Consider the following 22,324-nt stretch of genomic DNA (forward strand, 5'->3'; position numbering starts at 1 on the left):
CCCCGGTCTCCGGAGACCCATCTAGCGCTCTTCGCCGATGACACGGCTATCTACTACTCGTGTAGGAAGAAGTCGTTATTGCATCGGCGACTCCAGACCGCAGTAACCACCATGGGACAGTGGTTCCGGAAATGGTGCATCAACATCAACCCCACGAAAAGCACAGCGTTGCTCTTCAAAAGGGGTCGCCCTCCGAATACCACTTCGAGCAGCCCTCTCCCTAATAGGCGCGTTAACACCTCCGCCATAAGCCCCATCAATCTCTTTGCCGAATATCGTGTAATTAAAATAGGACACGCGAAAAAAATCAAAAGTGCGTAAATACCATAACAGTCAAGGTGGGTGGCCGCAATCACATTACTTTGAATTTGGGCTTCGGTAATCACTTAACATTAGGTACCTAGTGCTTGAATTCATTCAATCGTCTCAGTCCCAAGAAGATTTTATCACAGCGTACAATAAAAAATATAATGATTTGTGTATTCGTAATAGAAAACTGGATGACATTTCTGACCTAGAAACTTACATAGCTACGAGAAACCTTGAGCAATACGAAGGAAAGTGACGAGATGAAGCTTTTAAAATGCATTACCAAGAGCAACTAGCTTTGCTTTGACGCAAAGGTGAGAAATGTTTCATTTTTATTCAAAATTGTGTATAAAAATTGTTATTTCTAGGTCTGACGCGCTGAGAAAGTGAAAGTTTTCATACTTTAGATTACTTTTGACTTGCGAAAGATTTTTTTGGAATTATGTTTTAGTTTTAAATTTTGATATGTATTATAAAATGCCCTCAGACACAGTAGCTAGATTTGAGAGTTTCTATTGTTTGGCTCCAAAATAATTAATGTTTTTTTTTTATTGCTTAGATGGGTGGATGTGCTCACAACCCACCTGGTGTTAAGTGGTTACTGGAACTCATAGACATCCACGACGTAAATGCGCCACCCACCTTGAGATATCAGTTCTAAGGTCTCAGTATAGTTATAACGGCTGTCCCGCCCTTCAAGCTGAAACGCATTACTGATTCACGGCAGAAATAGGCATGGTGGTGGTACCTACCCGCGCGGACTCACAAGAGGTCCTACCAACAGCAACGTTTAAATATACACCGAAACTTATGTAATTTGAAAATACCACAAGAGTATTCTTGTATTTCAGATAATTACAATTTCCGTGATTTGTATGCTCCTATAACATAAAAGCCTTTGTGCATAATTTTCCTATTACTCTGTACTATGTCTTCTTTTTTGTCTGTACATAAATAAATAAATAAATAATAAATAAATAAAATTTAATTAATATTTACAACTAGTGCCCGTACGAAAGTTGAGTTTCGAAAGCTATTCATTAATTTATATTTTTTTTAGTTTGTATGTTACTGGAGGCGTGTCCTTTGGAACTCATAAATAATTTAGAGTATCGAATATCCAAAATTTAGAATAATTAAAATCCTTATCCAAAATCTCACAATCCTCCGTGCGTTCTAATCAAATCAAATGTTACAAAGTCTTTACTTTAATTTATCTCTTCTTCTTTACTTTTTTTTTTTTTATTCCGTTATTAGCGGTTTTAATTGCTCCACATATTATTATGAGCTTTTGTCGTATCAACTAACCGGTGCGAAAGATTTTCTTAAACAAAAAAAATACTTCGTGATGTATTATATATAATACAAAACGATTCATATTTTCAATGGCATTCCTGATATTCAATAAAGATCTGAAGCACCGTTTCACATTGCAATATCGGAAGCTTATTCTAAGTTTGCTGGAAGATTGAGTTTGCAAACTAAATTAATGAAATGGTCTAGCGGTTTGTAGAGCTAACGGTATATATTATTGATGAAAATTGATAACATATTGGTGAATATGTTTTTCTCATATGAGTTTCGACTTATAGATATTACATGATAATTTTAACTATCCACCCTGTCTTGAGACAAAAGGTTGAAAATCCATAATGAAACAGCGACTATTCTCTTCTAACTGCGATATGTGAGTTTCAAATACTCATTGCCGTCAGTAAACATGAAACATTGTATTTTAAACTTGTCGACTACGCTCTACAATTTATTTTAAACTAAATAAAATAAATAAAATCTATTTTATATGAAAGCTCTGTTGATATTCTTGATAGAAGATTCTGGAAGAGTCAATTTGAACGAAACGTTTTATTATTTAGCGGGGAAAAGTAATTTTATCTACATTCAGCTGTTTGACCCTGATTGAGGTCAGGTTCTCTGTAATAATTAGTTGGAATGCTTAATTCTCAATAATTACTACTTTCTTACTACGATTCGAGCTTTTACCTTGTCTAGCATCAACAATGATAGGAGCACAGGCATGTCGCTAACTATTTTAATTACTCTTCTAAAGTCCTGTATCAAAATGAATTTCCCCTCGGGGTATACTGGTGGTCTTACGAGCCCGCACGAATATGTACCACTATCCCGGCCATTTCTACCGCGAAGCAGTAATGCGTTCCGATTTGAAGGGTGAGGCAGTCTTTGTACTTTATAACAGACTTAGTAGTCACATATGGTGGTGCTGGTGGGGGTATTTACGTTTGTTGATGTCTGCGAGCACCAGTGGGGCGCGAGCTCGTTGACCGATCACGATTATCATCATCATTATTTTTATGATGAATCATTATGTTTATTACTCGATACGCCGATATTCTTCACGTGAATATTTACAGACATATGTTGATAGATTCAACGATAGGTTTAGCTATCCGATTACGAACGAGCGGCCGAAGCGATTCTAATGAAATTGGAGATAGCCACAGCGGCTTGATATGATATAGGCGAGCAGTAATCTATTTCGGAAATTGTGGGATTGAGTTAGTGAAAACTTCGTTCAGTACATTATTGAAGATCTCATTATATTCCTGGATGGCTATTTCCATATTTTTGTTGTTTAACTCAATACTCACTATTTGTTTAGTAGTTAATCATTGTTAATCGTTAACTCAAGAATAACATAATCAGGTAATTTACATATATATAGCCTCTGAGATCATAGTCAATGAATGATAAAAAAAAGATTTGTGGTGTCGTGGGACACCGGATAGGAACGAAGTGCCTTATTATAAAAATATTAATTTTAAGTTCTACTCGAGGTATAATGAAAATTAAACTGGAGGTTTCGCAACAACCCACGGTAATTTGGTAACGTGCGAACCTATTGTGGTACACTTCATTCACGGTTGTTTGCTTAAGAGTTAGTGTATTACGCAAACGAACGCTCTGAGATCGTGGTCAATGAATGATAAAAAAAAATGTTATTTTTTGTACGTTATTACAAAGTTAACTCGTATACTGTGTGCATTACTAATAAAAATCTTACGTTACGGACGTTTTTTCCCGGTTAGGGTAACTCTCCGCATCATCCCATAAGGATTTTCATTCCAAAAAATAAAAAAAAAACCGCAATCACGGATTTTTAGCATGGGTCCTGAAATGACTCTTTAGACCTAGTTTTAACTACTCAACTACAACTGTATCCATATAGTTGACCCGAAAAGTTGTAAGTGCAAGCATAGGAGAGCTTTGGCACATCTTGAAGTATTTGGTAGTTTATGTCACTACGACCGGTGCAGCTTGAACGCTTACTATACTGATACCGAAAGCTGGGAGAACCCTACTGAAAAAGGTCATCTTGGCGATCTACCATCTATATATAAAATTAATAAGCGGATGTATGTCTTAGACAGAAAAGTTCCGACTGACTCTGACGTTCCCGATTCAGTTGAAACTTGGACAGTTGTTATAATAAATTAGCAGAAGTCACAACGACGCGTGACTTCACTATTCTAGTACAGTGTTTTTTATTATTTACATAAATAATAAATTGTTAAGTAGTTATATTTGTTTGTTTGCAATCTCATCAAGTCTATCTTAGCCTGTGACATCGGTGACATACGATGGTATGACATCTAATTCCGGAGCGACGTCAAATGGAAGAAATTTTGGCAAAAAGCTAAATCATGCAAGTAACAAATTCCGGAAATTTTGCTTTTATACAAGTAGGTATCGAACAATGTCACTTAGACTTTACCAAATAATTTATTTCTGGAGGAATAAGAGAGAAATTTTACCCATGTATCAGAAAACACGAACACGTTTTCCATACTGGTGTTTATTATAAGCGATGCATATGTATGCGATTGATGATCGTAACATGGCTAAGTAGTTCACTTAAGTTAGAATTAGAACATTTCTCGACAATCCGCAAGTTATACTCGTATGGTTTCGAAGTGCTTGTATAACAAGCGATGCCACAGCCAGTTACGGCTAGTCAAGATCGTCATTATCGCGCAAGATGCTTTCGAGCTGATTCGACGGATATTACACCTAATTATCAAGATTGTAATGCATATATTCGCATGCATGACGCGAGAGACTGAGAGATAATTATTTTATGAAGTTTCATAGAAGGGTTTAGTCTGTTAATACTTCGAAGCTGGGACGTGTTCGAGAGATGAGAGCTCTTGTATGGATTAGAAGTTGCAAAGATTGTTTTCAAATTTACCAAGTATTTTCATTATGTTTACACAATATTGCGCTATTGTGTAAATTATTTCTTCCAGAAGCATTTATAAATTCCAGGTTGAAAACTGGAACAACTATTATTTAATATATGTTTCCAAATCCAATTTCTGTGCTAAGTAAAATACCTAGCTCAATTACTTTGTTGCCGACGCAGTTTATTGTCAGGATATCTTTTAAGGTCTTATAAAATTAGTTAAACTTTGTAATATCGAGGCGCTACAAGTTAATTTAAGTCCATTGTACCTACACCGGCACTAACAAATGTTTAACGGCTCTAAATAAGACCATATTAAAAGAACAATTTTGTAGACATAAAGAAACTAGTTTCTACAAAATCGTACATGTTTTGAGGTGATATATTTTTTCTCGAGGAATAAACAAACCCATTAGTATTGTACAGGTAGAAGACATAGCTACGAAAAAATTAAACGGAAAATGTTTGCGAGATTCATTAACTTTTAAATATTAATTTATTCAATAGGATAGCTCCTTCATTGGCCTTTATTTATTATGTTTCCGTAATTGTTTACCTTTGGGAATCAATCTATTTATTACTATGTTCTGACTGAATTATACGTAAGGTTTTCTAAATTAATTAAAACCACGGCGGAGACGTTCAACTGATTTGATTGGAAATCTGAGGAACTTTACACAATTGCGTCCCGGGGCAAGTTCGATTAGTCTGAACTATGGATCAGGAGCGTTCTAGTTTATTTGCTCGGTCCGTCAAGAGGAAATCTCCGATTTGAAATTCACTCACTATATTTTAATCTTGGTTATACTATGTTACTAAAATGCTTAAAGTTAATTAATACTAAGACGACGGACATAAAGCGCTCAGTGAACACATTTGGTTAAAGGATTAAGCCTCAACTAAAATGTTCTACCATTAATGCTATATGCGAATATATACTGTATGCTAAATGCTAATGCCTGCTATACAAAGAAAAAAGAGTGGCGCCTCTCTGATATAAGTGGATACTCCGCAAAGAGCTTTATAGTCTAATTAGCAACCCGCCCTCGTTTCGCTTCGGAAACTGTAATTTATTATTGATTTATCCACTATTTAATGGATGTTTTTATACATATAAATCTTCCTCTTCAATCACTTTATCTATTAAAAAAAACCGCATCAAAATCCGTTGCGTAGCTTTAAAGATTTAAGCATACATAGGAACAGATATAGGGACAGAGAAAGCGACTTTGTTTTATACTATGTAGTGATAGGTACAAATACGGACCTCTAGGGCAATGAATTTAATTCTGAACAGAGATGTCTATGGGCTCCTAATTCTACAAAACTAATACGAGCTGTATTTGGATATGCGTATGAGATACAAAATATCTTAATGGGTCGGAGTGTGAAAAAATATTTGCAGAGCCCTTTAGGTAGTAGGAGACGGCACCACGCAGGCCCCGCAGTACAGGGATAAGTAACTTACAATCTGTTTTATAGGTCGTTTTCTAATTTCTTTATATCTGCGCAGTTGCTACTGTCATCCACTCTAACATGTTACAGCTTAAATAAATAATAGTTTAAAAAAACTAAAAAAATACACGCTTTTATAGAAAATCCAACTAACAATAGAAAATAAATTTTAATAAAATTGAATTAATAAGAATGTAAGAAAACATTATTTTATTGTAAAAAAAGCGTGAGGTGCTTTTGAGGATATTATTAATACCATGCAACCTACGCTTATTTTAAAATAAAATCATTTTTTCTTACACTATTTTTAATTCAAATTTATTTTCTATTTTTTAGTTGGATTTTCTATAAAAATGTATTTTTTTGTTTTTTTAAACAATTATTTACTTTTTTAGTTTTTAGTAGAAATATTTTTTTTTTTTTTTCAATTTTATCGTATTTCATCTTGGTGTGGTGGTGTGGAAATAGGTGATCGGCGCGCCTGGTAGTTTCCCTTCTTAGTCTTGACAGACACTCCGGGTCTCAGGAAACAAAAAATCGCTAATCCTGATTATCCTAGTACGGATAACGGATCAAATTGCTTAAAATATTGAATTGTCATCGGTCCTTAATAAGCATGCCAAATTCCGAGTTAATCCGACGTTTTGAAGGAGATCAAAATCATGTTCAAAGATTCCGTTACATACTAACATACGTATGAAGCTAATAAAAGCGTATTAATTAATAAATATCATCTATTGTATATTTAAGCTACACGTTGTTGTTTTTGGCGTTGACAGCTCCGGCTTACCGGATGTTATGCGGTTTCCGAAGCGAAGGTGAGCTCACGGGGCTCAAACCTGACGACGTTGCTAACACGAGCCCTAGCAAGAGCCGTGCTTCGCAGATTCTACCACCGGATCGGAAACGCGACCCACTGAGAATATCCGGCGAGAAACTCAGTGGGCTGTGTCTGTGGGTTAATTTACTCGCCGAGCCCTTTGTCGCAAGCGACGGGTTCGACGAGAACGATGACCGGGTTTACAACACTGTTCCACTCTAACACAAAACGTTGTTGTTGTTACAAACGTGTGTTATGCAGATTTGTGACTAAAATAAGCCAATATTTCCAAGACGTGTAAGCGTAAAAGTCGCCGTCAGAATTACGAGTTTTGTTGGGTAATATTTTCTTACTAAGCTTTATTCCTTAATAGTTCAAGTCAGTACGTGATCACTACAAATAAATAATTTATCAAAACGAGTTTCAGTATAGACTTAGTGAATTAAAAAATTACTTTCTAGACGTACAAATAAGGTTGTTTTAAGTATCAAGGCTTTTGTCAGATATTGGTCAACGATCACTATTTCAAATGTACGCTTTAAAGAGCAGTTCCACGTACCCACGTACACACGTACGTACCCATGAATATAAATTAGATGTCAACAATTTTAAAAAATTAGATAAATTTGACGAGCGTCTAAAATCAAACATTTGCGAATGCTTTTTACACAGACTACTATATTATTCGTCAGAACTAAGAACGTTTGATAAAAATCCTTATATTTAGGTCAGAACAATTATTTAAAATTTCATTGAAGACTATTAATTGATAAAAAGGGTTCAAAGGAACAAAGAGTTGCTTTGGCATATGGCTGACAACGGCCAACTTTTGAACAAAGCTTCACACTCAGTGAGTGCACAAAGGCAAAATTGTAACAGCATTTGTGAAGAGACGTTTCAGATTTTACAGCTTTTTGAAATATTACTTGGTAACTGGAATTTAAAATGTATTTCGAATTCATATACTGTAAATTTGCGCTTTGTTAATTACGGCTATCGATTTTGTGTCTCTTTAGAAATATATACTCGTATTCTGAAACTATTTGTCTCGAATAATTATAGGATGAATTGAATTAATTAATTTCCGTTCAGCAACAATGCGCTCTTAAGATAATTCTATAATATGCCATTCCATACCACAGGGATAGAGTTAATCCATCGATGACTGAATCCTAATTACATAAGACCCTCGGGAGTGAAAGTGAAATTATATTTGAACTGTCCCCATTACTTGCGAGTGATTACAAATCCGCCAAGATTTTTCTGGGTACTATTACTGACTACTTTACAAATGGAGACAATAGCATATAACTGCATCGTTTGTCTTCAGAAACTTAATTGTTGAAGTATATTATTGCAATTTTTTGTTTTAAAGCAAACATGTTACCATTAGCATGATCCTCGATTATTCTCAATGTTTACTGACTGAAGATTATAGCTTTTTTTTTTATCAAGAGGAAATGGGCTGACTTCCGCCTTCCACTAGGGATGGAGGGCGGGAACGTCGGAGTCTAACTGACAAATCCACTTGTCGCTCAACAACCCACGTCCGAACCTCGCATGTGACAGAACTCATGGCAAAGGCAAAGGGTGGAAAGCAAAGTGCTTAGTGCGGAGCACATTTCTCCCATCACCCTTCCCCTTGGGATGCCGGATCGGTGGACGTCGGCGCCATGCACACCGGTCCTCTCGGTAAGCAGGCTATCTGAAGCCAGCCTAGATAGGGCCAGTTAGAGGAAGATTATAGCTTGCGTTAGCGCTACTAAAATGTTCATTATTTCGTAAAATATATCCAAAAAACATTCTTGTTACTGGTGGTAGGACCTATTGTGAGTCCGCGCGGGAAGGTACTACTCTGAGACCTTAGAACTTATATCTCAAGAAGCTCACAGCCCACCTGGTGTTAAGTGGTTAGTGGAGCCCATAGACATCCACAACGTAAATGCGCCACTCACCTTGAGATATAAGTTCTAAGGTCTCAGTATAGTTACAACGGCTGCCCCACCCTTCAAACCGAAACGCATTACTGCTTCACGGCAGAAACAGGCGGGTGGTGGTACCTATCCGCGCGGACTCACAAGAGGTCCTACCACCAGTGGAGACGGTGAACTGGCCAACGGCCGGTGGAGGGTGAGAAATGGATGCGCGAAGTCGAAGACCGGGCTCAGTGGTGTAAATTGGGAGAAGCTTATGTCGACTGGTGGATATAATACGTACATACATAATAACGCTACGATAAAAGATGCCCAAATGCATAATTGAATTAAAATATAATAGAGAAAAACTAAGAAATCATCGTTATTGCTAAATTAATATTAAAGTTTTGGAATATAATTTTATACTTGCAGAATTTAATTTATGACCCAGTAGTTCAGGTATACCCAGTAGAATTCTGTTCTTGTTAAGTAGGACAAGCGCGGCTTATGACACATATTCGGCACCGATACAAAATTATTATGATTGATCCTTATGATATAATTATTGATCGCTTAATTATAAAAATAATTACTTATAAACACGAACGAAGTGAAAGCTAGAACCCCTAAACTACTTGATACTATGTAATCGTATTTCGGAGCTTCACGAAAAAGCAAATAACTAACTGTGTAAGTTAGTATTTTATAATCGTTCTTTGAGCTCTGAACAAGATGGAAAAATATTATTATTCCAAAATGTATAGTCGTTATAGTTCGGGAGAGATTTAGATTTAATTTTTAAAAGTAAAAAAATTCAGGCGATGACGCCCGCATTCAATTCATAATAATATTCTTAAATTTAGAATAGTTCTCTGTTTCAAAAAGTTTAAATAAATTATGCTGTCGCAATAGCTGTAGTGCACTATAAACAAACTCTGTAAATACTATAATATTAAAACACATACCATCAATCCGAGAGCTATCTCCGTGCCAGTCATCTTCTGAAACAAAGGAAAAAGCTTGTAATGAAAACGAGAAGGATAAAATGAGATATTTTTAGAGATCAGCCAGGTCGGATTTACTAACAACTGCACGACTGCTTTTAAAGGAAATCTATCAGCTTGAGGCCATTGTTTCGCAAATACACCTCTTACGGGTTTGGAATCACGACTTTCTGAATTCTTCAATGAGCATGTGAGCATGGGGACCTTTTTTTGTATTTTTTTTTTGAGCTGAGCGTCATACCGTCCCCTTGGGGATGACTTTCTTTTTTTTATTGCTTAGATTGGGGTACGAGCTCACAGCCCACCTGGTGTTAAGGGGTTACTGAAGCCCATAGACATCTAACACGTAAATGCGCCACCCACCTTGATATATACGTTCTAAGGTCTCATTATAGTTCTAACGGCTGCCCCACCCTTCAAACCGAAGCGCATTACTGCTTTACGGCAGAAATAGGCAGGGTGGTAGTACCTACCCGCGCGGACTCACCAGAGGTCCTACCACCAGTAATTACGCAAATTATAATATTGCGGGTTTGATTTTTAGTACACGATCTTATTCCTTCCCCGTGGAAGTCAATCGTGAACATTTGTTAAGTACGTATTTAATTAGAAAAATTGGTACCCGCCTGGGATTCGAACACCGATGCATCGCTCAACACGAATGCACCGGACGTCTTATCCTTTAGGCCACGACGACTTCGACTGCTAGGATATTGGATCATTGCTGTCACAATGTTGGCATTCCATTATGGGCTCCCTCGTGAAACAGAAGGCGAAATATCCTCGGTCACAGTTCACCCTGTCCACGAAGGCAGACGTTCGGAGTCAATAATGGAGCATCAAGTTTGGACCATGACAAGTCTACCAGTAGAGATCGGCTTGGCTTTACTCTTCGCATTTAAAGAGAACCAAAGACTCTTTAAAAATAACGGGGGTCTTTTAAATTATCTGATAGAACAGAAGTATTATAAATATATCTAATATAAATACTATTATTTCGTCACGACGAAGGAAACTGGTTGTTCTAGTATGGAAGTAGTGGTGGAAAATCGCTACATGTGTTTTAAAGCGCTGTGGCTTACAAGGAGTCATCTTTACCATCTTGTCGGTTTTTATCGTGAACTAGTAATAGTCCAAGATCCCAGGGCCACCAGACGTCACGTATTTTCTGACGAACGAAATGTGGCCGATTTTGTAGTGTAAGTATGTAATAAGAACGCATGTCTACCTGCTAGCTTGCTTAGACGACCAATTCAGGTATCAGGTAATCAAGGTACATAAAATTATTACGAACTTCACGTAAATTCTAAAAGCTGATTTTTACGTATATTTTAGGCAATATCCTTAAAAAAAAGTCGCCAATACTCCCAGACACTTTCCATGGGCCGAATTGCTTTGCAGACGCTTTAAAGCTCCCAGAATAATTACCTAACTTCACGTAAATTCTGATGCTTCATTTTTATATATGTCCACCAGACAATATAATAATTTAAAACTTTCTATTTACTGTCTCAAGGTGAATGTCAACAATCCTTTATGAAGTTCATAGACTCTAGTAGCCATTGAGTACCAGGCAAATCAGAGCTCGATCACTCTGTTAGTGCAATAAAAATAAAATCCAATATGCAGACTTCGAGAGTCACTTTGTTTAATTGAGGTTAAATCGTTTAGAGGCGTAGTATCGATTTCCAAAGTATTGGAAAAATAATACTATTGTTCTGAGTGGCACGTAACATCTACAACCAGGTAGGCGAAACTAGCAGGGCGCCAAGGTTTAATTATCGATTAATTCGATGTACTTTTACACGTTTCTTTCTGTATGAATCGTCGAAGTTATCAAAAACAATTGAAGTAAAACACTCACCGCTGTCACGACCTTTTCTCTTTTTCTTCCCGGAGCCGGACTTCGATGATTTTTCCGACTTATCTTTGCTTTTCCAACGACTCAGCATTTTCAAAGGCTTTAAAATGTCGATGTATTTCTTGCACACATTATTCTAACTAATAAACGGTTCACAAAAACAAGATTCGTTTTACGAACGAAGAACATGTAAAATTTTCACTAATCGTTCACTATTTGTAATATAAGTTCATTAATATCACTGTTATGTATTCACTTTTATAATTATGGATATGTACTGTTTGTTATGATCAATTCCGAATGTTTTGAAATTATTCTTATATCTTTGGAAGTAGATGATGACGTAAATCTAGAAAACAAAGACATAGCATTCAACGTAATGCAAATTTAGATAAACAATATATATATCTACTATGGGCAAATCTTTACATTAACACTACCCGCTTCATCTTGCCTAACTACCTGAAATATTCAATCCAGGTTGTTACTTGGTTGTACTGCTATGTCACGGGTTCTGAGTTTGCGCCCCGGTCGTAATTAGTCTTGAATTTAATCTCCTGTCGTGTATAAGTAGCTTTACGTCATAACACAAAATAAAATCTTTGTTTGAGACCATTGTACTATTAGTACAGTACTATGGTACCCAATTATGGTACCCAGAAAGGAAATGCTCATCAAACTGCTTAATAAACTTTTCTACCAACATCCATGAAGTAATAAATAAAAAGCTGATTATAAAAATTAAAACTTATAAAAACCAACCAAAAAATGCAATAAATTAAAAGCATTGAGGCTAAATATTCAACTAAAATGCGATATAAATTTTTTATTATCATTTTATTAGAATGTAACCCAATTTTTTTTTCATTTTACACAACTTAATTCATAGCACATTTAGATTTATAATAAAAAAACACCAAAAGTCTTCAAATACAGAACAACATAATAAATTTAGAAAACCAATCTAAATCGTTTTTTAAGTGCGTCGTAACCCTGACTATTAGCAAACAGTCAAGGAATAAAACGTTACACATCCCTGTTATAAATTTGTCGGACCTCATTGTAAGTGAACTGTGTGTATTCATGAGTAATATATTATCAATACAATTGTGATACAGAAAATAGGAAATCTGAAAACATTGAAAGTGACATTTCCAACAGTACTTGTAATATTATTGGAAGAAGCCGGTGATAGTTTCTTCCCTATTCAAATATAAAATTGAAATAAAGTTGAACGATGTATTCTATAGGTTAAATTGATTTTAGATATTTTTTATTGAAAACGTGTTTTTCATTGTATTGAAAACAGGGACATAGATGAAAGTAAGAAATAATGTATGACAAGAAAATCATAGTCGATATTCACTATTGACCAATATTTATAACTTTTTTTTTAAATAAATGAAATATCAGATAACGAGTTAAATTTCCTTAATCAGTGACAAGAACGATAAAATATTTTAAATGAACGCGTGTAAGGTACGATGTGTGCTCGTAAAGTGGACCAATCGCAAATTACCCCAGCACATCAATGGCGGAGAATTTTAGGTGCGTGAGAGCAGACGTAGACATTAACGCGCATGCGCAATTGTCAGTACCCAAGGAGGAAAAGTTACACTTTCTTCTCTGTAAAGCGGGAGGAAAATCCAACTTTCGGCGTAGGTAGGAGTAAAAATAATTATGTTACCTAAAAGCAGACTATATAAAATAATGTGAATCACTCTATCTATTTGTTTTAATATTCAATATACTATATTACAAACGCATGAATAATTTACAATCTTGTGCAATAAATAGGATAAAGTAAATTAGAGTTTTTTTTCAAATTGAAAACCTATACTTTATATTTTTTTTATTTTTGATGTTAATGCACTGTCGATTGCATCTATAATTGAGGTGACATCTGCCATGAACTTTTATCAATTTGTCAATGTTTTGTATTGATGATCACTATGTTGGTGCAACTTAATAAATAAATAAATAAATACCCGTGGCCCCTGGTACAAACCCATCCCTGGTACACTCAATTGTTTGAAGTGAATTATGACCGAAAGCTTATACAGATGATTTGAAGTGGCTATTTTAATTCTAGTACTACATATTATCTTAAATCGGCCATATAACATACACCGTAACGGTAAATTAATAACGTTCTTAAATATTGTGAATGAGACTATTGGGTTTATAAAAAGTGAGTGATTTTTAGATTATATCTGATACAATTTTTAAATGGAACATAATATTTATTTGGTATATCCCATATTCCCTTTAAGTTTGAGAGAGCGCCCTCTCATGAAACGACGAGGTACTGCGATGCAGTTGCATTATTCAACCCCAACCATCCCCTTGCAAGTTTTCAGCGCAGGAAAATTTTAGTTCTACAGATTTTCGCTAGATACCGTTTTATCTCAAATCTAGTGTTGCTCCCACGAGATCACAGTACCTATCCCGTTACAGAGTTAGTTTGACAGTTGCAATGTCAAAACATTGACATTTCGTTCAAGGTTATAGCAAAGTTTAGACATTTCATTGCTAGCGTTAAGCTGTGGTAAGTGCATAAATCATAAACAAATTTTATTCGTATTGCTATTTTCCAAGATCTTCACAAACAAAACCTCTAATATAACATAATTTTTAAACTAAAAATATTCAAAAATTTTACTTCAATACTTAAAAATTATGTCTCGTCAAAAAACATATATCGGGGTGGTAAACTGCAGTATTTTAATTTATGCCGTTCTTGAGAAGAAAAATTTTTACAGCCAATTTACGTCAAATGCCGATTTCTCATATTATTATCTTCATTACGGCTTTTTCGTCACCTTCGAAAAAGCCGTAAACGTCAAAAAACATTAAAAGAAATCCAAACCCTAATAACAAACCATAGAGTCGATTTTCCTAAAGCGGAAAATTTCTGGATATTTAGGGTGGCATCCCAGCAACAGGTTCGAAAAATCCGGTTTTTTGTTAGTATTTTTCCTATAATGTTTGTCTTTGCTTAAAAATAGTAACAAAAAATAGTTATCTTTCATACCAATAAAAAGTAATAAAACTATTTGACTAAAATCTCGATGGGATTTATGGCAAAAGTTGCGGTAACTTTGGAGTACCTGGGAACACCGTCCGGGCAATGTTATGATGTATTGATCTCGCTTGGCACAGGAAGCGGCATCGTGTCGCGTCAGCTCTGCATTTATAATTGTTTTCGACACATAAATCGGAAATCTCGCGATCTTTGGAGTTGGAAATCAGGTAAATAAGATTATTAAATAGAATAATAAATAAAAAACTTGAATGGTGCCTGTGTAAATTAAATGTTAGGCGGGATTTTAAGTGCAAAAATCAAAATTAAACATATGTGGCAATGGCGAAATTTAAAAATAATGTGCTGATGTTTCTTAAATTGTGATGAAAGCTATAGAAAAAAACATTTGTGTAGTTACATGAAAATTTACATTTTGTAAAAGCGGTTCAGATAAGGAGTATTGATTTGGTCCTTGCTTGCGCATAGTTGTTGCGTGGTTGACTGGCCCTTTATTGGGTGATGCGCAATTGCGATTTTTAAATTAAAGTTGTTAATTATTTTTTCATACATCTAGATTTCCAATGAACCAATAATAACGAATGTTTTGTTGTAAAAATTTACTGAATAAATAATTTCCAATGATTGCGTTTTATTAACAATGAATGTCCGCCATTTTGAGTACCTTAAGGGTTTAGCGTTACAGAATGAAGTTCCTAAATTTAATCATTTTTAGATCATTCAAAGTGATTTCATCAACAAAAAATGGAAACTCGGCACATTTTATTTTTGATTTCACCATTTAGCACTCCTTGTCCAAAATTAAATCTAATCGTTTCTTTTTGATAATGTTTCAATAGCAGCTTAGCTTAAATAGTATTACCGTAAAAAGTCATCGGATGATTATAAAGGTGATTTCGGCAATTTTATTTTTGATATGAATTTATTTAATTATCATAGCTTTCAGACTATTTTAGGTAATTTTTCGATAATAATAATAAATAACCCTCTCTGTTAAAAAAAAACATAAGGTAAACATAAGGTAATTTCTCGATATTAAAATTAGAACGTGGGTTTTGAAAGTGGCTTTTTTTTTGTATTGAATAGTTGGAAGAGTTTTTAATAATTTTAGAAGAATTAGGTATGAAACATGTAAAATTCAAACTATAAGAGAGAAGTCACTATATAACTCAAATTTCTTGTAATATGCATTCAAAATAATATGTATGTTGCAATAAAAACTAAATTTCCGGGTATTTTTCATTTGACTTGTGTAATTTTTTGAAAAATAATATTTCCGGTTTAATATGTTTATTTCTTAAAATATTGCAATATTTTCTTACAGAGAAAGATGTTACTTATCAAAAACTACCTATAGTATACTCAGATAAAAAGGTAGCTGTCATATAAAATTCATCATAGGAAGGACAACAAAATTAGGAAGATATATTTGGAAGTTGTTCCATGAAGATCGACTGAAGGGTTCGATTAAGGTTTATATAAAAACGATATATTTTAAATAAAACAAATACACTGCTATCAATCTGCCTGAGAATATTATATTATGAAAGGTAAAGAAAGTCGTTTGAAATAACGGAAATTTTTTATTCTAATTTGGTGATTTGAACATTGATGTTTAGGTAAATTGATATATCATGAGGAAAGTAAAATTTCATAAAAAAAATCCACCTATTTTTTATAGGAACCAAATGAAATGCTCTTTAAAAACCAACAACTGTTCTCAAAATGTAGATATGTTACAGTTTTTAATAATTCATTAACAGTAACTATTTTTTAATGCCCTGGTGTCGTAAAAATAAGACAGCTGTGTAATAACGTTGGTTGTAAGAGAGAGAGAGAGATAAAGTTCATTTGACATTATTTTGATACTTAAAATTATTTCACAGCAAAAACTAACCTCCAAATATAAATATCTCTGTTTATATACTATTAACTAATGAATTTTGTTAAATTAAAACAGAGTTAAACATACGACTTAAACCCATTCTTTCAATAATTATAAATACAATCAGATTTTAAATAATTACTTAAGAGTATCAAAGCGTGTGTTATTGAAAGCAAATTTTATAAATTACGGTCTATGATTCTCGAATAAATCAACAGATAACTAAAAGGAAATGATAGGTTGATTTTTTAAAATACTCATTTCAGTAATTTTCATGAAAATAACGGAATGACAATGGTGTAATTAAATTTTCTTTTATTGTTTTACAAGTAAAAGCTATAATGCTATGAAAATAATTTAAATGTATTACGATATTTGATGAAAACTTGAATTCACAAAAACAAATTGTAGAAGACAGAAAACATATAGTACATCTATTTAAATAAAATAAAAAAAACAGTATCATTATGATTTAAATAAAATTCAATAAATTAAAAGGATTGAAACGATTTAATTTCTTTAGGAAAAGACAGTAGCGGCCACATTCCATGACGGTAATATTTAATGTTAGGTCTTACAATATAAATTCTTTTTCATAATCATACTATTAATTCTGTAAGTTTAGACTGAGGACCTAATATACCTAGTAGCCATGTTAATTGCTATTGAAACAATATTTTAAATAAGATTTTTCGTTCTTGTCTTAAAACAATCACAAGCTCGAACTGTTTTGGTATTATAAACACCCATAAAGGTACTATTCATGTTGTTTTATTTATTTATTAATCAGCTATTTTTGTATTTATTTCAAAAACAGTGTTTCTGGATAATAATATGTGTAAAGGGATGATATTCGCATTTGCGCGATAACAGTGCACTCTGTTATATTGCTGTAAAAAGTCATTCGCGGTAAACATACAGTGGTAGTACCCATCAATAGATGGCACTAAAAGAATTTTTCCAAAAACAATAGTTTGTATGTATAGATTGCCGTTGTAATTTTTTTTTACTAATACAGTTAATTTACAATTAAATTCGTTATTCCAAGTAATGATTCGGAATTTTTTTTTTTCTTCAATTTAGAGTGTCGAAACTGGCGCCAGATTTTCTCTCATCGGTAGCGGAAGCCTTTGGAACTAGGGACACGTCGGAAATATGCAACCGGTGCATCGCCATTAAATATGACCTTTACCGTTAGATGGCGTTCGCAAATTGCAAGCTGAATTATTTAAGTTCATAAATAAGAAAATCTATGCAATTAAAAAACATAGTCATTTGTTATTACGGTTTATTAAGCACATGATTTCAAATTGAAAGAAAATTTCACACGTAATCATGTCTCAAGAGCGTTCAATTTTCATGTTCAAGAAGTAGTAACCCTACCACTTTTATGATGTAGTCTATGTACTTAATAACTAGAAACTTAGAAAGATAAACAAACAGTATAGGAATATATGATAAAAATAAATCGTATATTTCTGAGTAGCGCAGCCCTTCACTCCTCCAAATCTCCTGAATGAAGAATTGCTTCAAAGGACGGGACATGATCTAGACGTATTTTCCAGAAAATAGTCCTGTTTCGTCAACAATAAATTCTGTATGAAATTAATTGAACTCAGATCTTTTTAATAATTAGGAAGATATATTTTATGTAGAGTTGAATTTATTAGGGAAGATCGCAACGTTCAAAACTCAAATCGCTAGTGACCACTTACGACCAGGTGAGCTTCCTGCATGAAGAGTATGACAATAATGCTAATGACATACATTCAATAGTTTTCTTTTTAATTAATTAACAGTCTGATGGAGTTTGTGCTTGAAAATAGATCCACACATGAATTCATTATAAGTTCATATCCCAGTAAAGACAGATAACAAAGAGCAAATAATCATAAACACATTATTTTCGACCGGGTATCGCACTCGGTCATAAATCAGTCAAGGTAATCAAATATTTGATCGACGATTAAGCTTTATTTTACTTTAAGTAGGTACGGAAACCTAAGAAGACCTAAGAATAGACCAAAACCTAATAAAACTAACAGTATACGATTTCTTAAATAATCGAGTAATAATGAGTTATTAAAAAAAAAAAAAAACTTCTGTGCTAAATATATCCACTCTAAGAAGTTTTCAGTTCTTTTTCAAAGATATTTGATTTTAATTGTTTTTGTCTAAAATAATTTGCAAATAATCATATTATAAGCTACTGTAGGCCAATTCGTTTCAATCTATTATCATTGAACATAATCGCATGCAACTAACCTCACAGTATGATGAAAAATGTGTCTTAATATTTATAGTAGAAAGCCTAAAGTAAAATAAGTAGCAGGTGTAATCGTGTCGTTAAGTAATTAGCTTTCTAAAATACTTACTAATCCAGATGCATGAAATAAGAACAATCTACTTCTACAATCTACTAATCTTGATTTTATTTTATTTGATTTAACTTAGTATTTATTTAGTTGATATTAATTACAGCTTAACCTGAAAAATTCACACACCTGCTCATATTTCTACTTCTATTTTTTGTTTTGATACTGAATTATTTGCTATAGTGTGCGAGGAAGCGCTAGGCATCTCCTGAGGTATGTGGCGGGGTAAGACGGGGGAGAGCGCGATTGATAAGACGCACGCGATATTATATTAAGTGCAGATAAATCTCAGAATAACATGTTAGAATTTATGTAATGGGTACCTAATTGTAATATTGTATTTTTCTATTTCTTGGTGAAACAAAAATGCATATTCAAAAGTGTTTATTATATTTAATTATTTACGATACAAAACAATTTTATAAGCAAATTAACATTTCTTAATAAGAAAATATAAAAAAAAAAACGCTGTCACTGTTATAGTACATTATAAAAAAAATATATTTATTTATCTGTTTTGATTTTTTATCACCCCCATGTCGAAATCATTAATGTGGATTTTCTTTTTATTTCTTTAGGTTTTCGTTTTGGTTTTTCCGATTCGAATTTCCTTCAGCTACAAATCTCATTACGGTCTGAGAAAAAAAATTGTGCACATCGTAAATTACATTTTACACTGGTCGTGTAATTGGTGAACCTATCTTAAGATATTTTATCTCGTGTATGTTTGGAACAAACTGGCAAGAACAACTATATCGTGCACCCGCCGCGGTGGTCGACGGCAGACTGAGTTAGCTTTACGTTTGTCTACCTCGCCCGCCCTGCCGCTCACATACCTCAGGCAGTGACTAGCGCTTCCGCGCACCCTATAATAAATAGTGAAACTGATTGTCTGTCTAATTAGTCATATGATAGACAGCAAAATCGCCACGATCTCCAATGTGTCAAAAAAGCTTCGTAGGCTAACGAATGTAGCCTTTAAGGAGATATACGAGTAAATAGTAATATATTGAACTCCCTCAAGGTCGTAGCAATCTCGTAGCACTTCTACGACTACGACATTTTTGGGTATCGGTTGAAATGTTTTTGTAGTAGATTTATTTACGAGTGAATGTGTGACGTAAAATGTAGTGGATATTATTACTACAGTATATGACGGCTTTTTTTTAGATAAATTTAAAAATACTATACCAGTATTTATTATATATCAACTCCTAATAAAAATGTATACTAAATCTCGTAAGGGTCTATTATTTGGTATAGCTAAAATTCTAAATTGAAACCAATGTTTGTTTATGTATAATAATTATAAAATTGGTATATTATTAATTCATCGTTATAGATTCAACGTGTAAACATCTGTTGAAATTTATTCTAGTATTTCAGACAAAAATACATGTCGTTTTGAGTTTTTAAAATGCGAGTTAAAGTTTAACATTAAATTTAAATGTTTTTTTAAATAAATTTTCAATTATAAGTGATTTTTTGCTATCTTTAAATACATTTATTTAAAATAATACAAAATTAGCCTTCGATTATTATCCATAACGATGTTCAACATCAAAATTAATTTATTATCGAATCGTAATTTCATTTAAGTACTGATGCAACAATCTGACTACATAAATATTATCAAAAACCATTAATAATTCCTACTTTGCCTCTGATTCATCTTTAGAACAGATTTAAGATAGTCATGCTTAATGCAAATACAATCTTCAGTTTTCTTCACGAATACTATAAAACTACTAAATCATTGATTTAAAAAATATATAAAAAGTATATATTTGTATCCAAACAAAGTTACATAAAATAGGTTAAATAACTTTTTGTTGGGGAATGACAAAGATTATTAGTAGAAATATGAAACATGACATCGTGGTGTTTTAAAGCATGCGTAAAATTATGAAATCGAATATCTGATCCCTGATCCTGTATTTAAACTTTTTTTTAAAGAACATACCTACGCATGTCTTTTGTTTGTGATCTTGAAACATACTATATACGACGTTCGATTTATATAACATTTCTCTCTCAGTCCATATAATACTAATAGTAATAAATAAATATTAAAATTGTTTAAAAGGCCATGAAATAAAACTAATATCAGGCACCGACCAACAGCTTTTTATTTAACAAAAAGTACATCGTTGCCAGCTTTAACAGTTAACAGATTACACCGAAGATCTAAATCAAATTTAAAGAACTTGCAAACTAATGAAAACACTAAAACTTCATGAAAGTTATTAATTCGAAAACACTGACGTAACTCAACAAAGACTTACGCGCTAATGAAACGAAACCAAAGCGCAAGCCCGTAAGAGTGATGTCGGTCACCATAAGTCCAAAGTAGGTCGTGAGCTTTCTACGAAACGTCAAACACCAAAAGCTGCTTTTAAACATAACTATATCCACTGTTTCGGCATCAGACTCTAGATGTTTGAGTTTTTAATGACACTATACTGTAGACAAAAAGGTTAACTTAGCGCGTTTTTTATTCAGACTAGAAAGTAAATTTTAAAGGATAAAGTAATAAAATGAAACGTTTTATATCGTTGAGGAAATATTTTTGTACATTTCACGGGCTTGAGCGTTTTTCGGAACGCGGTACCCTAGTATGCTGTCAATGTTAGCCCGTATGGGTTGACAAAGGGAATACTTTTGGGTCCACAAAGAGAACCTTTATGCGCCTTTCTAGCGTCAAGTAGAGCATTTTATGATAAGGGTGGAAAGCTTTCGTGTCTATCTCACTGAAGGGTTAGAATATATCAATATTTAATCTTCGATCTTGAAACGGGTCGTATTTTATTTTAGATTTGTAAGATAAAAGTACATTACGATCTACATTAGTGTAGACAAAGGCGTGATTGATATAACAATGGGTTTCGGACGTCTAAAGATGAGATAAATATCATATTTCTTGTGCGTGGGTTACTTAATGAGTAAGTGTTTATCACGATGAAATAGTAATAAAATCTTATAATAAAAATAACATTTATAGATGCGCATAGATAATGTAGTGAGTAATATATAACAGTAGACATTTTAGGACACAAATTTATTATAATATTTGAAAAGTTAATATAAATAAACAAATTCAGTGGTGATTGTTGTAGTTTTTGTATTTTCGTTAAATATTTAGCAATAATAGTACCATTATTGAATCAAAATAAAAATAAAAGTTTTTTTTATTATTCATTATGTTATTTAAAAAAAAATCAAACAAAAAACTCAAAATGCAAATTTAATCAATTAATAAAAGCGTCTCTCTCAAGCTCGATCGAAGATTTCAACGTTGTCGTCATTATAATACTTGAAAATAAGTACCGAAATGTCGCCTACCTTTCAACGCTTGTTTGCGAAGACAGCTACCGCGTAAATACCACCGAGTCTAGTTTCAACATTGGCTTAACAACGAGCCTGTGATCTTGAAACAA

The 22,324-nt window shown here is 33.4% G+C and overlaps 2 protein-coding genes across 24 annotated transcripts in view; one reads left to right on the plus strand and one right to left on the minus strand.

Annotated features, from left to right (window-relative positions):
* LOC114252733 (coiled-coil domain-containing protein AGAP005037) overlaps positions 1 to 22,324 on the minus strand; it is a 316,019-nt gene that overhangs the window by 174,828 nt on the left and 118,867 nt on the right. For 19 of the 22 annotated variants that reach the window (XR_016323829.1, XR_016323828.1, XR_003625165.2 and 16 more), the window contains exon 3: positions 9,685 to 9,720. The exons of 1 other annotated variant lie outside the window; for it this stretch is intronic. Coding sequence is in view for 17 of the 21 variants with exons in the window: in XM_089731174.1 (XP_089587300.1) it covers positions 9,685 to 9,720 (36 nt within the window). In the remaining 4 variants the exon portion in view is untranslated. The remainder of the gene's footprint in view (positions 1 to 9,684; positions 9,721 to 22,324) is intronic. 2 more of the 22 variants (XM_089731217.1, XM_028187335.2) reach the window with 1 other exon arrangement.
* The window catches only part of LOC114252736 (uncharacterized), a 96,123-nt gene continuing 88,478 nt past the window's right edge, over positions 14,680 to 22,324 (plus strand). The window contains exons 1-2 of one of the 2 annotated variants that reach the window (XM_089731357.1): positions 14,759 to 14,836; positions 18,183 to 18,233. The gene's annotated coding sequence lies outside the window, so the exon portion shown is untranslated. Of the gene's footprint in view, positions 14,837 to 18,182; positions 18,234 to 22,324 lie in introns of both variants that reach the window. The other variant, XM_028187350.2, reaches the window with a different exon arrangement.

This window comes from Bombyx mandarina, chromosome 01 (genome assembly GCF_030267445.1).
Source record: "Bombyx mandarina strain Sakado chromosome 01, ASM3026744v2".
In the NCBI taxonomy this organism is placed as follows: domain Eukaryota; kingdom Metazoa; phylum Arthropoda; class Insecta; order Lepidoptera; family Bombycidae; genus Bombyx; species Bombyx mandarina.